Consider the following 20,666-nt stretch of genomic DNA (forward strand, 5'->3'; position numbering starts at 1 on the left):
AGTTAATGAATGCTTAATCTGTCTAACAAGGAGCTCTGGTGGCACAATGGTTAAGCACTCGGCTGCTAACTGAAAGGTTGGTGGCATGAACCCACCAAGCGGCTCCGAGGAAGAAGGACCTGGTTGATCCACTCCTATAAAGATTACAGCCTGGAGAACCCTATGGGGTAGTTATACTCTGTCACAAGGGGTCACTGTGAGTCAAAAATTGACTTGACAGCACCCAACAACAGCAGCAACAACAATTCATCCAACATGGTAAGCTTATCATTTATTCAACTGTTCCATGTAGTGCTGAGAAGATTTCTATAATTTTTATTAAAAAGTTATTTCATCTGGAGAGATGAGCAGTAAAGTTAGGTCTTTAAGTAATAATAGTACTATTAGGTGGAAGAAGAACAAATTCTTGAAGTGTAGTCATTTATTTGTTTTAAAAACCATTTGTATTCATCTTCGTGTTTAAATATATTTTTTAAAATTTCAGGTAAAGAATTTCTGCTTTTTTTTTTTTTTTTTCCTTAATACAACATTTTTACTGACCCGGTAGATATCAGTGGTCTAGTCAAAAAGTAACAAATGTGTGAGTTCTTAAAACACTGAGGGCTCATAGTGAAACATATTTTTAATATGCCTCTTCAGTAGTAATGAGAAATGGTTGAATATGAATCTTGTTGGCAGTACTTTTCTTCAACTATGGAATACCATTTTTCAGTTAGAATACATTTTAATATTTTTGTTTCCTGCTTGGAAGTACAACAGGGCCAACCAACAGTTTACACAGTTAGATTCTTGGTTCCTTAGCTTACTCTAGGTTAATATTGTGCAGAATGCATGTACGTGATGATCAGGGGGTTTATTACTGCAAATGATCAGAAGTCCAGCAATAGAGTGCTTATTAGCTCAGCAGCTTAATCATATCACCAAGGACCTGGGCTCGTTGTATCCCTACTCTCTGCTCTTCCCAGCATGCTGGCTTTTGATTCTCAAGATTGACCACTTGAGGTTTCAAGATAAGTATCACATCCTTATAAAACAGTGCCCCAGAACAGGAAGCAATAATGTTTTGTTATGTGTCCCTTGAAGGGTGAAGAAATATCCTAAGTCATCCCACATATTTGCCTTCCTATCCCATTGGCCATAATTGGGCCATGTGCCCCCTTCCTGTTTTAAATCATGGAATTATCAAGGTTGACTTGAGCCCTCCAGCCTGCAGCCTGAGAGAGGCCTCCTTGTGGACACGGTTACTGAAACATGAACAAAATTGGGGATCTGTTTGCAAGTGTCTCTTGGGCAGAGTAGGAAGCTGACCATTGGTGCCATGAATGCTTGTTATCTGCTGAGTTTGGGGTACATTTAGGGAAATAGTATGAGATCCCTGCCTTTGAGAGGTTTGGTGTAGGAAGACTCGTCCTGAATGGAAAAGAAGATACAGGGACGTGGCAGGGAAGCACCTGCCTGTACTCAGGGAGTCAAGGTATGGCAGCAGCTTCTCAGATATTAAATTACTGTACTGGGTTATTGTAACCTGTGAACTCCCCCTTGTATTTTTATAGAAACATCAAATGCCACTTCTCTGATACCAAAGACATGTTGACCAGTCCAAATCAGTTTATTATCAGTTCTTTTCCCCTCTGTTCCACTTCTGTTCAGACACCAGTGGCACTCGCAGCACTTACTCCTTTGACCTGACTACCTGGAGCTAGGTCATATCTCACAAGTTGAAGGACACAGGTCTCCAGACTGCCAATTCTGCGCAAGACGTCAGACGCCAGTCACCAGCTGTGAGCTTGGAGTCCCCGTGACACCTTCACTTTTGATCTGTTGGTGATAAATTTGGTGTTTTCTCACTAGCCCCTCAAGATAACAGTTGTAAACTCAGGGGGATAACAGTTGTAAGCTCAGGAGTTCCCCTCACTGCTGACCTGCTGGCTACAAATTTCGTGTTTTCCCACTACTTCAGGATGCCGGTTGTACACTTGGGGGTCCCCAGGATTCCTCTCACTCTGACCTGCTAGCTGAAAATTTGGGGGTCCCCAGCCCCTTTCACTTCTGACCTGCTGCCTCGCACTACTTCCTTCAGTTTGATAATTACTGGAACAACTCAAAGAACTCAGGAAAGCAGTATACACCTACTCATTTATCAACTATTTCATCTGACATTTTGCACTTATGACAGTAATTTAAAAAATCTGACTATTTTGCACGTTAAAGACGTGCATCTGGCAGTAATGAACACTGAGGTGCAAGGCGGGAGTAACGCTGGCTGTAATGTTTAATGTTATGTGTCAGCTTGGCTGAGCCATGATTCTCAGTGGTTTGGCAGTTATGTAATGATGTAGTTTGGTAGTTAAATAATGATGTAGTCATCCTCCATTTTGTGAGCTGATGTAAGCAGCCATTCAGTTGAAAGGGAGTTTTCTTGGGAGTGTGGCCTGCACCCTAATTTTCACATAATGCTGATTTTCCCATAGCAACCTGGTCTTTGGAACCTAGCCCTGTAGGTAAGTGAGGAGTGTGTGTACTTACAAGTACGGTTTTATTACAGTAAAAGGAAACAACTCATGACCAGTATAAAGAAGAGACACATAGGACAAGGCCTGATAAGTTTCCAAAGTCAGAGCATCCATGGTTGGATCATACCTCTATCCCCCCGAGAACCTCTGCTCCCAGGAAGTGGTCATTCTGGCCTGGTCAGCCCCCACCTAAGAGTGACCTCATTATCATGAACTCTCAAGTGTGGTCTGGAGGCCTCTTAGATAGCAAAGACACTACAGTCACTAGGGAAATTCCAAAGTTTTAGAGGTTATTGCTTAGGAACCAAGGACAGAGGTCAAATTCTTTGGGAAAAGTTACATTCTTTACCTCACAGTATTCCACTTATTTGTATTGGAGTTGGCAAACTTGTCCTGTGAAGGACCTGTTAGTAAATATTTTAGGCTTTGTGGCCATACTGTTGCTATTGAAACTAGTCAGCGCTGTCCTAGCACAGAAGCAGCTATTAGGTGTGAATGAATAAGTTGGACTATGGTCCAAAAAAACTTAATTTACAGAAAGAAATGGTGGGCTGGATAAATGAAAGGTTGGTGGTTCAAACCCACTAGCCACTCCATGTGAGAAAAATGCGGTGACCTGCTTCTATAAAAATTACAGCCATGGAAACCCTATGGGGCAGCTCTACTCTGTCCTGTTGGATTGCTATATGGTCATTGCTGTGAGTCAGAATCAACTCAGTGGCAATGGTTTTTAATGTGTTTGGGCTAGATTTGGCCCAGGGCCTATTTGCTAAGCCCTGCTCTCATATTTAATTGCACTAGTTTTTTTTCCTGCTGTATTCTTGTCCGGCTGTTCATTCATTCATTTGATTTTTAAAAGGATGGGCTTATTTTGGGTTTTGTTTTGTTTTGTTTTGTTTTTCCTGCTATATTCTTGTCCGGCTGTTCATTCATTCATTTAATTTTTAAAAGGATGGGCTTATTTTTTCTTTTTATTTTATTGTGGTAAAATAAACATAACATAAAACTTACCTTTTTTGAAGGTACAATTTAATGGTGCTAAGTACATTCACAATGTTATGTAACCATCACTACTGTCTATTTCCAGATCTTATCATCTCAAAAGGAAACTCTATACTCATTAAAAAATGACTGTCCATTAGGTCCTAGTAACTTCTGTTCTGCTTTCTGTCTCTGAATTTGCCTCTTCTAGGTACCTCCTATAAGTGGGATCATACTGTGTGTGTGTGTGTGTGTGTGTGTGTGTGTGTGTGTGTGTGTGGCTTATTTCACTTAGTGTAATGTCTTCAGGACTCATCCATGTTGTAGCATGTATCAGAACTTCATTCCTGTTTTATAACTGCATGATATTCCATTGTATGTATAAACCACATTTTGTTTATCTGTTCATTGATTGATGGACAGTTGGGTTGCTTTCACCTTCTGGCTATTGTGAGTAATGTGAACATTTGCATACAAGTATCTGTTCTAGTCTCTGTTTTCAATTCTTTTGGATATATATATCTAAGAGTGAAATTTCTGGGTCACAAGATAATTCTGTGTTTAACTTTTTGAGAAACTGCCAAACTTTTCCACGACAGCTTCACCATTCTGCAGTCCCATGGGCACTGCACAAGCATTCGCATTTCTTCATATCCTCACTAGAACTTTTTTTTTTTGATAGCCATCCTATTGCATGTGAAGTAGTATCTCATTGTGATTTTGATTTGCATTTCCCCTAAATACTAATGACATTGAACTTTTTTTTTCATGTGCTTATTGGCCATTTAAGGAGCCCTGGTGGTGCAGTGGTTAACCACTTGGCTGCTATAAGCAAGGTTGGCAGTTCAAACCCACCAGCCGCTCCATGGGAGAAAGATGTGTTAGTCTGCTTCTGTAAAGATTGTTGTTTTTCTTAGATGCCATCAAGTCAATTCCAACTCATAGCGACCCTGTGTACAACAGAATGAAACAGTGGCTGGTCCTGCACCATCCTCGTGATCATTGTTACGCTTGGCCTATTGTTGTAGCCACTGTGTCAGTCCGTCTCTTTGAGGGTCTTCCTGTTTTTCCCCTAGTCCTTAAAGTGACGTCTTTGCTTTTTTAACACTTTAAAGAAGTCTTTTGCAGCACATTTGCCCAGTGCAGTGTGTCATATGATTTCTTGACTGCTGCTTTTATGGGTGTTGACAGTGGATCCAAGTAAAATGAAATCCTTGACAACTTCAGGCTTTTCTCTGTTTATCACGATGTTGCTCATTGGTCCAGTTGTGAGGATTTTTGTTTTCTTTATGTTAAGGTGTAATCCATACTTAAGGCTGTGATCTTTGATCTTCATCAGTAAGTACTTCAGTTCCTCTTCACTTTCAGCAAGCAAGGTTGTGTCATCTGCATAACGCAGGTTGTTAATGAGTCTTCCTCCAATCCTGATGCCCCATTCTTCTTCATATAGTCCGGCTTCTCAGTATACAGATTGAATAGGTATAGTGCAAGGGTACAACCCTAATGCACACCTTTTCTGACTTTAAACCACAGTATCCCCTTGTTCTCTTTGAACGACTGCCTCTTAGTAGAAGTACACGTTCCTCATGAGCACAGTTAAGTGTTCTGGAATTCCCAGTCTTCTCAGTGCTATCCATAATTTGTTATGATCCATGCAGTCGAATACCTTTGCATAGTGCATAAAGCACAGGTAAACATCTTTCTGGTATTCTCTGCTTTCTGCCAGGATCCATCTGACATCAGCAATGATATCCCTGGTTCCATGTCCTCTTCTGAATTTGGCTTGAATTTCTGGCAGTTCACTGTCTATGTACTACTGCAACTTCTTCGGAATGATCATCAGTAAAATTTTACTTGTGTGTGATTTGAATGATACCGCTCGATAATTTCTGTGCTCTGACAGATCACACTTTTTTGTAATAGGCATAAATATGCATCTCTTACAGTCAGTTGGCCAGGTAGCTGTCTTCTAAATTTTTTAATCATGGACGAGTGAACACTTCGAGTGCTGTGTCCATTTGTTGAAACATCTCAATTGGTATCACATTAATTCCTGGAGCCTTATTTTTTGCCATTGCCTTCAGTGCAGCTTGGACTCCTTTCAGTACCATCGGTTCTTGATCATATGCTGCCTCGTGAAGTGGTTGACTGTCGACCACTTCTTTTTGGTACAGTGACTATGTATTTCTTCCATCTTCTTTTGATGCTTCCTGCATTGTTCAGCATTTTGCCCATAGAATCCTTCACTATTGCAACTCAAGGCTTGAATTTTTTCTTCACTTCTTTTGGCTTGAGAAATGCCAAGGGTGTTCTTCCCTTTTGGTTTTCTAACTTCAGGTCTTTGCACATGTCATTATAATACTTTGTCTTCTCAAGCCGCCATTTGAAATCTTTTGTTCAGTTTTTTTACCTCATCATTTCTTCCGTTCGCTTTATAAAGCTACTCTCCATTCAAGAGCAAGTTTCACGGTCTCTTCTGACATCCATTTTGGTCTTTTCTTTCCTTCCTGTCCTGTTTAACGACCTCTTGGATACGTCATTTATGATGTCCTTGATGTTGTTCGACAGCTCACCTGGTTTTAGGTCATTAGTGTTCGATCTGTTCTTGAGATAGTCTCTAAATTCAGGTGGCATATACTCAAGGTCTTATCTTGGTTCTCGTGGACTTGGTCTAATTTTCTTCAGCTTCACCTTGAACTTACATATGAGCAATTGTGATAGTCTGTTCCGCAGTCGGCCCCTAGCCTTGTTCTGGCTGATTATATTGAGCTTTTCCATCGTATCTTTCCGTAGATGTAGTTGATTTGATCCTGTGTATTCCAGCTGGCAAGGCCCACGTGTATAGTCGCTGTTTATGTTGTTTAAAAAGGGTTATTTCCAATTTCCAATGAATAGGCCTTTCATCTCACAAAATTCTATCGTGCGATCTCTGGCGTTACTTCTATCACCAAGGCCATATTTTCCAACTACTAATCCTCTCTTTGTTTCCAACTTTCACATTCCAATCAACAGTAATTATCAATGCATCTTGTTTGCATGTTCAGTCAATTTCATACTGCAGAAGTTGGTAAAAATCTTCAATTCCTTCATCTTTGGCCTTAGTGATTGGTGTGTAAATTTGAGTAACAGTTGTATTAACTGGTCTTCCTTGTAGGCATGTGGATATTGCGCTATCGCTGACAGTATCGTACTCTGTAAAGATTACAGCCTTGGTAAACCTATGGGGCAGTACTGCTCTGTCCTGCAGGGTTGCTAATAGTCAGAATCAACTCAACAGTAGTGGGGTTTTGGTGGCTGAAACAGTTCAGCACTTGGCTGCTAACTGAAAAGTTGGTAGTTCAAACTTACCCAGCTGCTCCACAGGAAAGACCTAACAACCTGCTTCTGTAAAGATTAGAGCCAAGAAAGCCTTATGGGAACAGTTCTTCTCTGTCACATGGTGTTGCTATGAGTTGAATCAACTTCCTGGCACCAAGAAGAACAAAATTGCCATTTATATATCTTTGGAAATTTTTTATTTATATCCTTTGCCCATTTTTAAATTGTTGTCGTTGAATTGTAAGAGTTCTTTATATATTCTAGAAATAAAACCCTTATCGAACTCCCCGGGTAGTGTAAATGGTTAATTCTCTCGACTGTTATCCAAAAGGTTGGAGACTTGAGTCCACACAGAGGCCTGCCCATCTACTTCCAGAAAATCAGCCATTGAAAACCCTGGGGAGCACACAGTTTTACTCTGACACACTTGGGGTTGCTATAAGTCAGAATCAACTCAACAGCAACTGGTTTTAATCCCAAATCAGATATATGATTTGCAGATATTTCTCCTATCGTGTGGATTTCTATCTCACTCTCTTGATGGTGTCTTTTGATGCACAAAAGTTTTTAATTCTGATAGTTCAATTTTAATGGGTCAGTGATAAAGAGGAAGACGCTTAACGAGAGGGATTGATGCAGTGGCTGTAACAATGGGCTCAAACATAGCAACGATTGTGAGGATGGCACAGGACTGTTTTCCATAGGATCACTATGGGTCGGAACTGACTTGATGGCATCTAATAACAATTTATCTTTTTTTTTTTTTTTTCCTATTACTACCTGTGATTTTGGTGTCATACCTAAGAGTCCACATTCACATCCAAGGTCTTGAAGCTCTTGCCCTAAGTTTTCTTGTAAGAATTTCATAGTTTTAGCTCTTAGACTTAGGCCTTTGATCCATTTTAAGTTGGCTTTTGTATGGAGCCCTGGTGGCATGGTGGTTAAGCTGCTAGCCAAAATGTCGGCAGTTTGAATCCACAGGTCACTCCTTGAAAACCCTGTGGGGCAGTTCTCTGTCCTGTGGGGTTGCTGTGAGTCGGAATTCGCTCAGTGGCAACAGGTTTTGTATATGTTGTAAGCTAGGAGTTCCAACTTCATTCTTTTGCTTATGGATATGTCGTTTTCTCAACACCGTTTGTTGAAAAGACTGTCCTTTCCTCCTCGAATGATCTTGGCACCCTTGTCGAAAATCAATTGACCATATATGTGAGGGTTTATTTTTGAACTCTATTCTATCGCATTGGTCTGTATGTCTTTTGTAATCCCAGTATCATACTTCTTTTATTGTTGTTGACTATTCTGGGTTCTTTGAAATTCCGTATGAATTTTAAGATGGTTTTTTTTCTATTTCTGTAAAAAACACTGTTGTGATTTTGGTAGGCATTGCGTTGAATCTGTATTTCACTTTGGGTAGTATTGTCATATAGTCAAAGAATATTAAATTGAGAGAGATTTTAGATTTCTTCTCCAGAAGTCACAAACTAGTAGCTGCAGAAAGCTAGCAGAATGGGCAGTTTTTTTTTAAATAATTTTTATTGTGCTTTAAGTGAAAGTTTACAAATCAAGTCAGTCTGTCACATATAAACTTATATACACCTTACTACATACTCCCATTTGCTCTCCCCCTAATGAGTCAGCCCTCTCCCTCCTTCCAGTCTCTCCTTTCATGACTGTTTTGCCAGTTTCTAACCCTCTCTACCTTCCCATCTCCCCTCCAGACAGGAGATGTCAATACAGCCTCAAGTGTCCACCTGATACAAGTAGCTCACTCCTCATCAGCATCTCTCTCCAACCCATTGTTCAGTCCCTTCCATGTCTGATGAGTTGTCTTCGGGAATGGTTCCTATCCTGGGCCAACAGAAGGTTTGGGGACCATGACCGCCGGGATTCTTCTAGTCTCAGTCAGACCATTAAGTCTGGTCTTTTTATGAGAATTTGGGGTCTGCATCCCACTGTTCTCCTGTTCCCTCAGGGGCTCTCTGTTGTGCTCCCTGTCAGGGCAGTCATTGGTTGTGGCCGGGCGCCATCTAGTTCTTCTGGTCTTAGGATGATGTAAGTCTCTAGTTCGTGTGGCCCTTTCTGTCTCTTGGGCTCTTAATTATCTTGTGACCTTGGTGTTCTTCATTCTCCTTTGATCCAGGTGGGTTGAGACCAATCGATGCATCTTAGATGGCCGCTTGTTAGCATTTAAGACCCCAGACGCCACACTTCAAAGTGGGATGCAGAATGTTTTCTTAATAGAATTTATTTTGCCAGTTGACTTGGAAGTCCCCTTAAGCCATAGTCCCCAAACCCCCACCCTTGCTCTGCTGACCTTCGAAGCATTCAGTTTATCCAGGAAACTTCTTTGCTTTTGGTCCAGCCCAGTTGAGCTGACCTTCCCTGTATTGAGTATTGTCCTTCCCTTCACCTAAAGTAGTTCTTATCTACTATCTAATCAGTAAATAACCCTTTCCAACCCTCCCTCCCCCGCTCATAACCACAAAATAGGCAGTTTTTCAAATAAAATAAAAACAAAAGGTAGATTTTGACACCTTTAGTTATGGAATGCCTTTTTTAAACTTAACACTTGACTGAGTCCTTATTTCTTACTGCCCCTCCTCCCCCTTGAAGTCCTTTAAATCATCTATCCTTCCTCTGAAGCTTTTGAGCCTATGGCCCCCATGCCCATCTCTCTCATTACTTAGCTAAGGAGACTTCAGGCCTTGGTCTCAGGAAGACCCAGTTGATTTTTTACCAAAGCCCCGGTGATTTTTGTTTGTTTGTTTTTGTTAGAGACTTTCTTAAGATAGTGGATTTCTTATATCTGTTCACTGTTTTTCATAATAACTTTCTTTCTTTTTTAGCTACAAGGCTTTGGTCGACCAAGTGTATACCATGCTGCTATTGTCATCTTCCTTGAATTCTTTGCGTGGGGCCTGTTGACAACTCCTATGTTAACTGTAAGTATTGCTGAACTGGATCATTATTTATAAGATTAGAAGAAAAATTACTTTTTTTTTTAAATTTAATTTTGTTGTGAATATACACAGCAAAACATAAACCATTTCAACAGTTATCTACATGTACAGTTTGTTGACATTGATTACATTCTTTGCGTTATACAACCGTTCTTACTCTCCTTTTCTGAGTTGTCCCTCATTAACATAAATTCACTGCCCCCTAAGGTTCATAGGTAATCTTTTGATACATAGTTCTTAAAAGAGCATAATGCTCAAGGCAGACATATTTTATTCATTAAGCTAAACTATTGTTTGATTTTAAGAAGACATTGGGGGATATTTTTGGTTTAAGGTTTAAAGATTATCTCAGGGCAGTAGTTTCAGGGGTTCATCCACCCTCTATGGCCCCAGAAAGTCTGAAGTCCATGAGAATTTGAAATTCTGTTCTGCATTTTATCCCTTTTGAACAAATTGCATTGATTAAGGGTAGGGTTGCACAGACTATTATTGCGATTGCTGTCAATAAGTTATATACCTGTAAAAAGTTTGATTGGCAAAAGTTGTGTAGTAGATACACTTAACAAAAAAGAGTAGCTACTGAGGCTGCTAATGTACAACCAAAAACCTCATGGTATTTGGTTCCTTGATTTGGAGGTTGAGGGTCGTGGTTTCACGGGACATTTCAGTTAATTGGCCCAATAACATGTCTAGTGCTTTTATTCTACCTGAGGTAGACTACCTCCTAGTGTGCTGTGTAGTGCCTGGGGTCTTAAAAGCTTGCAAGAAGCCATCCAAGGCACAACAGGTGGCCTCTATTCACCTGGAGAGACAGAAAGAATGAGAGTCAGGAATAGGAGGAGGATATGGAATGTGTGGCTCATTGCATCCATGAGTTGCCTCCTTTGCCGTGAGACCAGAAGATCCAGATGATGTCCAGCTGCCATCACTGAACATTTGATCAGAGATTCTGTAGGAGAGTCTTTGATTAAAAGGAGGAAAATGCAGGAGAATGGCTCAGGACACATGAGGGGTCCTACCTCCGGCCCAGGGGACGCAGCAGTCTCTGAAGCCGGCCCAGAACCAGTGCAGAGTTGGGAAAAACAGGTAAATGAGAGAGGTTTTCCCCAAAGGGTGTTTTTTGATCCGTGTAGTAGGTTATACACACGTACTTATCTTTTGCCGATTGAGCGCCACTTTTCACTGGTTCTGAAGGCTCAAGTAGACGCTTCGCCACTTGGTCTCTCCCAGTGTGGATAATGAACTCGGAGCACCACTGCTTGCGTCATTGTTCGTGCCGGCCAAGCCAGCCTGCCAGGAGCGTGTTCCCACCAGGACAGGTGTGGCAACTCCTCACTGCTTCTGGACTGTCTCTTCCTCTGCCGCTCAGCCTGATTCTTCAAATTTGCCTTTGATGTTCATGGCTCCTAGATAGTCGTATATAATGGATGCATTTTTATCTCACGTCTTTGTTGTGAGGGGGACCACAGGAAGCATCTGAGTACTCTGTCATCTTGGCCTTGTCTGGTATTTTTTTTTTTAGATGGTATTCTTAATGGAATTTTGTTCTCAGTTTTTTCTCTTTGGATTGTTTGTTGATGTTATACAGAAACAATTGATTTCTGTATGTTCTTGTAACTGCAACATTGTTAATTTATTTATTAGCTCTAGTAGCTTTCATATGGATTCTTTGGGATTTTCTGTGTATAGGAACATGTCATCTGGGAATAATTTTACTTAATCCCTTTATAATTTGGATGCTGTGGAAAGGTGTGGTGTGAACCCAGCCTGCTGTCTTTCCCTGTGACCCACAAATAGAATCTATGCTTAGGACTAGATTTATCAGACTGGCTTCATGGATGGGGTGAGAGTGATTTTTTTTTTTTTTTAAAGCTAAGATTTTTAGCAGCTGATTCAATTTTTTTAATTAGATATGACTATTTAGATTTTCTATTTTTTTCTAGTGTATTTTGGTAAGTTGTGTTTTTCAAGGGGTTAAATGTAAATTAGTCCAATTTAGTAATTATTTATTGACGTTTCAAAAACAGATGTGAGGCTGAAAGCACTCACTTCCTTATGCCAAGAAATTTGGAAGACAGGTACCTGGCTAACCGACTGGAAGAGATTCATATTTGTGCCCATTTCAGAGAAAGGTGATCCAACAGAATGTAGAAATTATGGAACAATATCAGTATCACATGCAAGTAAAACTTTGCTGAATATAATTCAGAAATGGTTGCAACAGTACACCAACAGAGAACTGTCAGAAATTAAAGCCATATTCAGAAGAGAATGTGGAACAAGGGATGTCATTGCTGATGTCAGATGGATCTTGGCTGAGAGCAGAGAATACCAGAAAGATGTTTACCTGTGATTTCATTGACTACATAAAGACATTTGACTGCGTGGATCATAACAAATTATGGATAACATTGTGAAGAATGGGAATTCCAGAATACTTAATTGTGCTCATGTGGAACCTGTACATAGACCAAGAGGCAGTCTTTTAAACTGAACAAGGGGATACTGCATGGTTTAAAGGCAGGAAAGATAAGTGTCAAAGTTGTATCCTTTCAGCATACTTACTCAGTCTGTATGCTGAGCAAATAATCCGAGAAGCTGGACTATATGAAGAAGAACAGGGCATCAGGATTGGAGGAAGACTCATTAACAACCTGCATTATGCAGATGACACAACCTTGCTTGCTGAAAGTGAAGAGGACTTGAAGCACTGACAAAGATCAAAAACCACAGTCTTCAGTATGGATTACACCTTAATGTAAAGAAAATAAAAATCCTCACAGCTGGACCACTGAGCAACATCATGATAAACAGAGAAAAGGTTGAAGTTGTCAGGGATTTCATCTTACTTGGATCACAGTCAGTGTCTACAGAAGCAGCAGTCAGGAAATCAAATGACACATTACACTGGGCAAATCTGTTGCAAAAGACCTTTTTAAGGTTTTAAAAAGCAAAGATGTTGCTTTGAGGATTAAGGGTCGCCTGAAAAAAAAATTTTTTTTTTAATTTTTTGACCCAAGCCATGGTATTTTCAGTCACCTGTTAAGCATGTGGAACCTGGACAGTGAATAAGGAAGACTCAAGTAGAATTGATGCCTTTGAATTATGGTGTTGGTGAAGCAGATTGAATACGTACTATGGGCTCTGCCAGAAGAAGAAACAAATCCATCTTGGAAGAAGTACAGTCAGAATGTTCCTTATTAACGAGGATGGTGAACCTTCATCTCTCATACTCTGGACATGTTACCAGGAGGGACTGTTCCCTGAAGAAGGACATCATGCTTGGTAATGTAAAGGGTCAGCAAAAAAGAGGAACACCCTCAATGAGATGGATTTGACACAGTGGCTCTAACACGGGGCTCGAGCGCAGCGACAGCTGTGAAGATGGTGCAGTGTCGGGCAGTGTTTTGTTCTGTTCTACACAGAGTTGCTATGAGTTGGAACCTATTCCATGGCACCTAATAATAAGTCCAATTTGTTTGCATAAAGTTGTTTGTAGTATCTCTATTCTTGCTGTTGGTAATTTGTGAGGTTTTTTTTTTTTGTTTTTTCCTAGAACTTATCAATTTTGTCAAAGAAGTTACATTTAATTTTGTTGATTTTCTTTATTGGGGGGTTGGATTTTATTTCATTGATTTCTGCTCTTTTTTATTTTGTTATCTTTTGGGGGGAGCCCTGGTGGCACAGTGGTTAAGAGTTATGGCTGCTAACCAAAAAGTCAGCAGTTTGATTCCACCAGCTGTTCCTTGGAAACCCTATGAAGCAGTTCTACTCTGTCCTATAGGGTTGCTATGAGTAAACCCTATATTTGGGGGGATTGGATTTGCTGGGGGTTTTTTCCCCTCATTTTTTGAGATGGGAGCTTAGAACATTGATTTCAACCTTTTTCTGTTCTGTTATATGTATCTGAGGCTTTGAATTTCTATGTAACAATACACTTAGCTAGTAGCCCTTGGGTTTTGATATGTTGTGTCTTTATTACCATTTGGCTCAATATTTTTTAAAAATATTCATTGCGAGTTTCTCTTTGACCTTTCAGGTGTTGGGTGTATATTGTCTAACTTCCAAACATCTAGGGATTTTTCTCTCTTGATTACTGTGTGATCAGAGAATATAATATAAATGATTTTAGTCCTTTGAAATGTGTTGAGGCTTGCTTTATGTCCTAAAGCATGGTGAATTCTGGTAACTGCTCCATGTGACCTTGAAGACAGTGTGTATTCTGTAGCTAGAGTAGTGTTTACTATATGTCACTTATGTCAGTTTTATTCATTATTTTTGATACATTTGATATTTTCACTGATGTATTTGTCTCCTTGTACTGTCTGTTGAGTCGTGTGCTTATCCCCATTTTTCATTATTGTTATGCACTTAAATTCAGTATTTTCAGACATCTTAATACGTTGTTTTATTGTTATGTACAGTCACTATTCAGCAACATTTACTCTGCTGTTTACCCATTCTCATGTTCTTCATCCTCTTTCTGTATTCTGTGTTTCCTTCTGTAATCAATTCTTGACAACTATTCTTTAGTTTAACTTGGTACAGGTAACCGTGCAGCACATTGTTTTTAATGCATGTGATATCTTGACTCTGTCGGAGGACACTTATACTTACTTTAAAGCTTTCTTCTCTTTCCTACCATAATTTGGCTATTTGGAAGTATACTGTCAGGGTCGATCTAATGAATCATGCCGACCATGGTAATTATACAGATCAGTCCAGGGAAATAAGATTGCTCACTCCCAATGCCTAATTATGTGGTGGATATCAAATCCCACTCCATACACCAACTGCATTCTGCTGAAATTTCTGCTTCCCTTCCCTGTTCAGTTCAGACCCCAGCTAACCCACACAGCCCTTCTCTCTCTCATCCCCTGCCACCTGGGGCTAGGTCAGTAGGCAACAGTCACTAGCTCGGGAGTCCACGGGACTTCCTTCACTTGAGACCAGCCAGCTCCCACTACACCTTGTTGTTGTTAGGTTCCATCAAGTCAGTTTTTGACCCATAGTGAACCCACGTGACAGAGTAGAACTGCCCCACAGAGTTTTCTAGATGGTGATCTCTATGGGTACAGTGCTTTGGGTCCTATAATTCGCTGTAGTGACTCGCAGAGCTCACAGGAAATACCGCACCTGCAATAACAGCTTTAATATAACAAAAAAGGATACAAATTAAGTAATGTTCAGGGCAGGGTCCAGGAGGGGTCCCAGTGCGGAGTGTCTATGTCCCACGTACCCCGCCAGCAGATACTCACTCATACACTTTGAGCTTTAGGTCTCAGAGCTTTTATAAGCTTCACCTCATGGCCATGATAAATTATATCATGCCTCATGAGACATAGTCAGCATCTCCATCTTGGTCTGGTCACCCCCCATTTAGCCTCTTGTGTAGTCTGCCTCTCAAGAACCCAGACCAAAAGATCAAATTGCTTTTTTGCACCTCCCAGGAAGTAAGGTAGATTATCTGTTTCTTTTTTTGTGTCCTTGTTTGTACCTTTCAGTAATTTTCCTCACATTTTTTTGTTGTTGTTGCATTGTGTATATTTCTTTATATTTACAAAGGAGGTCATAGATCGGGGTTCTGAAAACACATATCTTCGGGGGCTAGGCAAGTAGAGTAAAATATAAGAAAACGGGATAAGTGACTTGGTGTCACTGTTAGAATGCAGCAGTAGATACTATCTGCTTACTTAGTCAATCAGTGATATCAGTTCAGGCCTCATGTTTCAAGATCTTTGGACTTTCTAGGAGAAACTAGAAAATCACATGGATTTTGGCAAAAGTTTCCTAAAATTTGCACCTTAACAATGACTCATGCTTTGAAAAACACTGTATGAGTGTAAGCGCATCAGTTTGCAGATAGGGCATAGCCAATTTGCCACCTGTGATAGTAGCTAAAGTATAGTTCTCCAGTCCAAGTAGGAAGCCCTGTTCCTTAAAATTGAATGCAAGAACTGGCTGTAAGAGCGCTCTGTGAAAGTGTGGGCACTCTGGGATTTCCTCTAGAGTACTCGAATAACTTACTATCTGGTTATAGGGCTTTGTGTCATCTTGGCAGTCATGAGTGACCTGGGACACTATTCTTTTTGAATCCCACTCATTCAGTTCTGCAAGTATCCCACTAAGAAGTCCCACTTCAGAGAACTATGCTTGTAATGTTTATCTCAGGGACAAATATGGAGGTAAGCAGTTTCCCCCCACCCCCCTGAACTTTTTTAATTGTGGTAAAATACATGTCACCAAAAAATTGCTGTTTCAGCCGGTCGTCAGTGTATAGTTAGCGGTGTTAATCATATTTACCATGCTGTATAGCCATTGCTACCATCCATTTCCCAAAAAAAAAAAATTATCACCTCAAACAGAAACCCAGTATCCTTTAAGCAATAACTCCCCATTGTCCCTTGCTCCATCCTGTGGTAACTACTGATAAATATTTGTCTCTATGCGTTTCCTGTTCTAGATATTTCATGGAAGTGGCATCATGCAGTATTTATCCTTTTGAATCTTATTTCACTTAGCATAATGTTTTCAAGGTTTATCCATATTCACAGCATGTATGGGAACTTTTCTTTTTGTGGCTGAATAATATTCCATTGTATGTATAGACCATGCTTTGTCCATTAATCTATTCATGGGCATTGGGTTGTTCTCACCTTTTGGCTATTATAAATAATGCTGCAATAAATATTGGTGTACAAGTGTCCATTTGTGTCCCTGCTTTCAAGTCTCTTGGGTATATACCTAGGAGTAGAATTGCTGGGTCATATGATAATCCTTTGTTTAACTTTTTGAGGAACCACCAAAACTGTTTTCCACAGCTGCTGCACCAGTGTAAATATTCCCGTCAGCAATGCAAGAGGGTTCCAGTTTCTCCACATTCTCTCCAACATTTGATTTCCATTTTTCCAGTAATAGCCATCCTAGCGGATGTGAAGTGATATCTTGTGGTTTTGACTTGCGTTTTCCTAATGACTAGTGATATTGAGCATCTTTCATGTACTTATTGGCCATTGTATATCTGCTTTTGAGAAATGTCTGTGTATGTCCTTTGTCCATTTTTAAATGGGTTTATTTGTCTTTGTTGTTGAGTTTTGGTGATCAGCAGCTTTGAGACCAAGGTACTGTGGAGTTTATAATGTGACCTTTTAATAGCCTATTCACTTCTGGCTGTTTTTTCCTACCCTTAAAAAAAAAAAAAACAAGCCTGTTGCCATTGAGTCAATTTCAACTCATATCGTGACCCTGTAGGACAGAGTAGAACTGCCCCATATGGTTTCCAAAGATCGCCTGGTGGGTTCGAAGTGCTGACCTTTAGGTTAGCAACAGTAGCTCTTAGCCACTACGCCACCAGGGTTTCTTACCCCTGGGTTCTGGAAAATTCACTTCTTCAAAATGCCCTGTTTCATCAGTCCTTTTAGGTTTTGATGTCAGCCTTTTCCCATCTGCCCTGTATCATCCAGAAGTTTCCTATTTCTTCTGCCATATCAGTGTAATTTTAAATGGAAGTGGGGGGAAAAAACAGCTGTGTGTATATGTATTTGTATGTAAGTACATGTACATGTGTGTATACATGTAGATATTTCCTAGCTCTCCTGTTCTATAAGTCAGCTCACTTTCCTAAACTTTCAAAAGTTGTTTTTTAAGTGACAAGCAAATGTTGCTGTATTTCACGTTTATTGTAGTCATTCCCGAGAATAATTAAAAGAGATCTATACTTTTTTTGTTTTGTTTTTGTTTGTTTGTTTATAGAGAGAGATGTTAAAACCCACCTGAGGTATTTAACATACCATACTACATTCTGGATTGATTTTATTTATTTATTTTATTTTTTACCTATTTTCTAGTTCATTAGTTTTCTCTTCAGCAATGTCTAATCTTTTTTTAAACGTATTCATTCAGTTCTTAACTTATTTTTCCATTTAGCAATTTCTTTTTGTAACTTTTAAATCTTTTATGTTTGTTTTATAGTTTCTGTTTTAAGAATTTCAAGTTTGTCTTCTTTATGTTGGAATGTAGCAAGCATATTCATTTTAAAGTCTGTGTCCGATAATTCCAAGATGTGAAATCTTCGAGGGTCTGTTTTTGGTTTGTTTGTTTGTGGTTTTTTCTTTCTTTCTGATTCTTAACTTATGGTATCTTATTTCCTTTTGTATATGGTTGTCTTTGATTGTGTGCTGGTCATTATATTTGGAAAAAATATATGTATGGCCAGTTGGAAGCTTCTCTTCAGAGGTCCTTTTAACTTTTTTTTCTTTGAGATATCTGGAAAGCCTACCAGTCTGAAATCACTATAATATAAATTCAAGGCTTTAAATTTTCACTACTCCCTAGATAGCACACATACTAGATGACAGGGAGATGAGCTGCAGGTCTGTACCTGAGTTTGTATAACCCTTTGCGTGCCACATTAAAGTTGTGGAGGGTAGGGGTAGCCAATCAACAACTTATTTTTGCTGCAAATGTTTTTGTGGCAAAAACAACTTTGAGTCCTCAGCTTACATCTTTGGGTTCTTACACCTTCAGGGTTTTGCCTTTTGAGCTTTTAATATTTTTTGAATTTTTTCATATTTTTAAACTTCTCATTACAAGGTAGATTTTATTTACCTAACCTGCCATTAATAAAGGCATAAATCTGTTCCTTTAGTTTGTATTTAAATTTTTCCTATGTTTGTTCGCTTTTTGTAGGTTCTACATGAAACATTTCCTCAACACACATTCCTCATGAACGGTCTCATTCAAGGTGTAAAGGTAAGAACAATTTTTATGTGGTTCACAGTGAACGAAAGCCAACGACTGGTTCGTAGTTTAACTCTGGAGGTTTAAGCAGGCCTTAGGGAAGTGATTACTATTTGTGCTAGAGACCTAAGTCTGCATTCTTCACTGGGTTACCAAAATCAAAACAAAACAGCATAAATCCATAAAGCATAGAATGGTTTACTGGTAAAAGCAGTATGAATATTTTATAGGACTTACTTCATTTTTATTAACATGTACATAGCAGTTTATAAAGGTTTTAATTATTATGTGAACTTTTCAACTACTTTGCCTTTTGATGGAATGAGGTAGGCAAATGCTGCCAACTTCTTTTTAGATACAGACCTTGAGATGGAGGAAGAAGAAAGCAGCAAGATTTAGTTGGGTATGTAGTCTTTGGCAAGTCTGGTGTTCTAGTCAAAACTTGCTGAGTCTTCAGCCACTTGACTTAATTAGTCTTAATTCATTGTTTAGGTTTTAATGTGATAACAGAGAAGCTTATAAATAAGGGATTAAAATATAATGGTATGTTCCAATCCCACTTTATAGTAATATATATGGGTATAGGGTCTAATTTCCCAGTTTAGATAATGTCAGTCTGTGCATAATTTTACTTTGTGCTTAACAACACCTTTTAATGGACATTTGGGTTGTTTCTACTTGTTAGCTATTATGAACAATGCTGCTATGAACATTTGTGTACAAGTTTCTGTGTAGATAATTTGTTTTTTCTCTTGAGTAGGTTTGCTAGGTCATATGGTAACTCTAAGGACCCCTGGTGGTGCATGGTTAAGTGCTTGACTGCTAACTGAAAGGTTCCAACCCACTTAGCCACTCCACAAGAGAAGACTTAGTGATTTGCTTCCATAAAGATTACAGCCTAGAAAACCATGGGGTAGTTCTCCTCTGTCACATGGGGTCACTGTGAGTTGAAATTGACTCAATGGCACCTAACAACAGCAACAACTTGGTTACTCTGTATTGAACATCCCAATACCCTATCTCCGCTTTGTTTTTCTCCAAAGGATTTCTCACCATCTAACCTCACTGATGAAGATTCCTAGGTGGCACAAACAATTTGCATGCAACTGCTAACCTAAAGGCTGGTGGTTTGAACCCACCCAGCAGTGCTGCAGAAGGAAAGGCTTGGTGGTCTGATGCTGTTAAGATTACAGCCAAGAAAACCCTATGGAGCAGTTCTACTCTGTAACACGTGGGGTCGCCTTGAGTCAGAACCAACTTGGTGGCAACTAACAACAACAAACCTCCTTGACATGCTGTATATTTTGCTTCATCCTTATCTTGTTATTGCCTGTCTTTGCCCCTCCTTTTCTAGTTTGGAAGTTTCTTGAAGGCAGGGATTTTTTGTCTGCCTAGCCTAGTGACACCTAACAGTTCTCAGCACATTACAGGTACTCAGTAAATAATTGTTGGCTTAATATTTCTTTCTAGTCTTTTTCTATGCATTTTTATATATAAGATCCTGCTTATAGGTAGCCTATAACTGTGTACCTGTTTTTTTTTTCCTTGTATCAACACTCAGTGATTATATCATAATTATTTTAATAATGACATTAAAAACTATGTAAAATACAGACAGCCGTCTCTTTGTACTGTTCTGATATGCGCAAATTTCAGTTAGGACAATTAAATAATACCAGTCCCCCAACAACATGGTTCAAATTTCAGTTACCATGGTATATTAACTGTGAATAATTACATACGTACAAACTGTGTTGCTAACCCTTCAGTCCACAAATCACTACGAGAATATTAAGCGTACATCATGATTGGTGACCAGTAACAGATAGCAAAGCATGTAACTGCATTAACCTTCTTGTCTACCACTGATAAGCTCACATGATTTTTTACAAAAATGAATAATCAAAAGGTGGAATTGACTAACAAGAATGAAAGTACAGCAAAGATAAAAACAAGTGGTAACACTGGGACTGAAATTCAAATCAAACATCAGTGGAGTTATAGAAGAAATACCTGAACATGGAAATGTTGACAGTGTTGCCATTCAAGAGAGGAACTTAGTGAAGGGGAACTTAACAAATTAACATAAATGTGAAAAGTAGTTGTGATGAAAAGAGTGAAGAGTCCCAGAAGAAACAAACTTCACATCAAAGGA

General features: G+C 39.4%; 1 protein-coding gene across 2 annotated transcripts in view; it reads left to right on the forward strand.

Annotated features, from left to right (window-relative positions):
• Nucleotides 1-20,666, forward strand: part of MFSD14B (major facilitator superfamily domain containing 14B) — a 106,051-nt gene that overhangs the window by 41,851 nt on the left and 43,534 nt on the right. For both annotated transcript variants that reach the window (XM_049897186.1, XM_049897187.1), the window contains exons 2-3: nt 9,659-9,754; nt 18,461-18,523. In XM_049897186.1, the coding sequence (XP_049753143.1) occupies nt 9,659-9,754; nt 18,461-18,523 (159 nt within the window). The remainder of the gene's footprint in view (nt 1-9,658; nt 9,755-18,460; nt 18,524-20,666) is intronic.

The sequence above is a fragment of the Elephas maximus genome, chromosome 9, assembly GCF_024166365.1.
Source record: "Elephas maximus indicus isolate mEleMax1 chromosome 9, mEleMax1 primary haplotype, whole genome shotgun sequence".
NCBI classification, from domain to species: Eukaryota; Metazoa; Chordata; class Mammalia; order Proboscidea; family Elephantidae; genus Elephas; species Elephas maximus.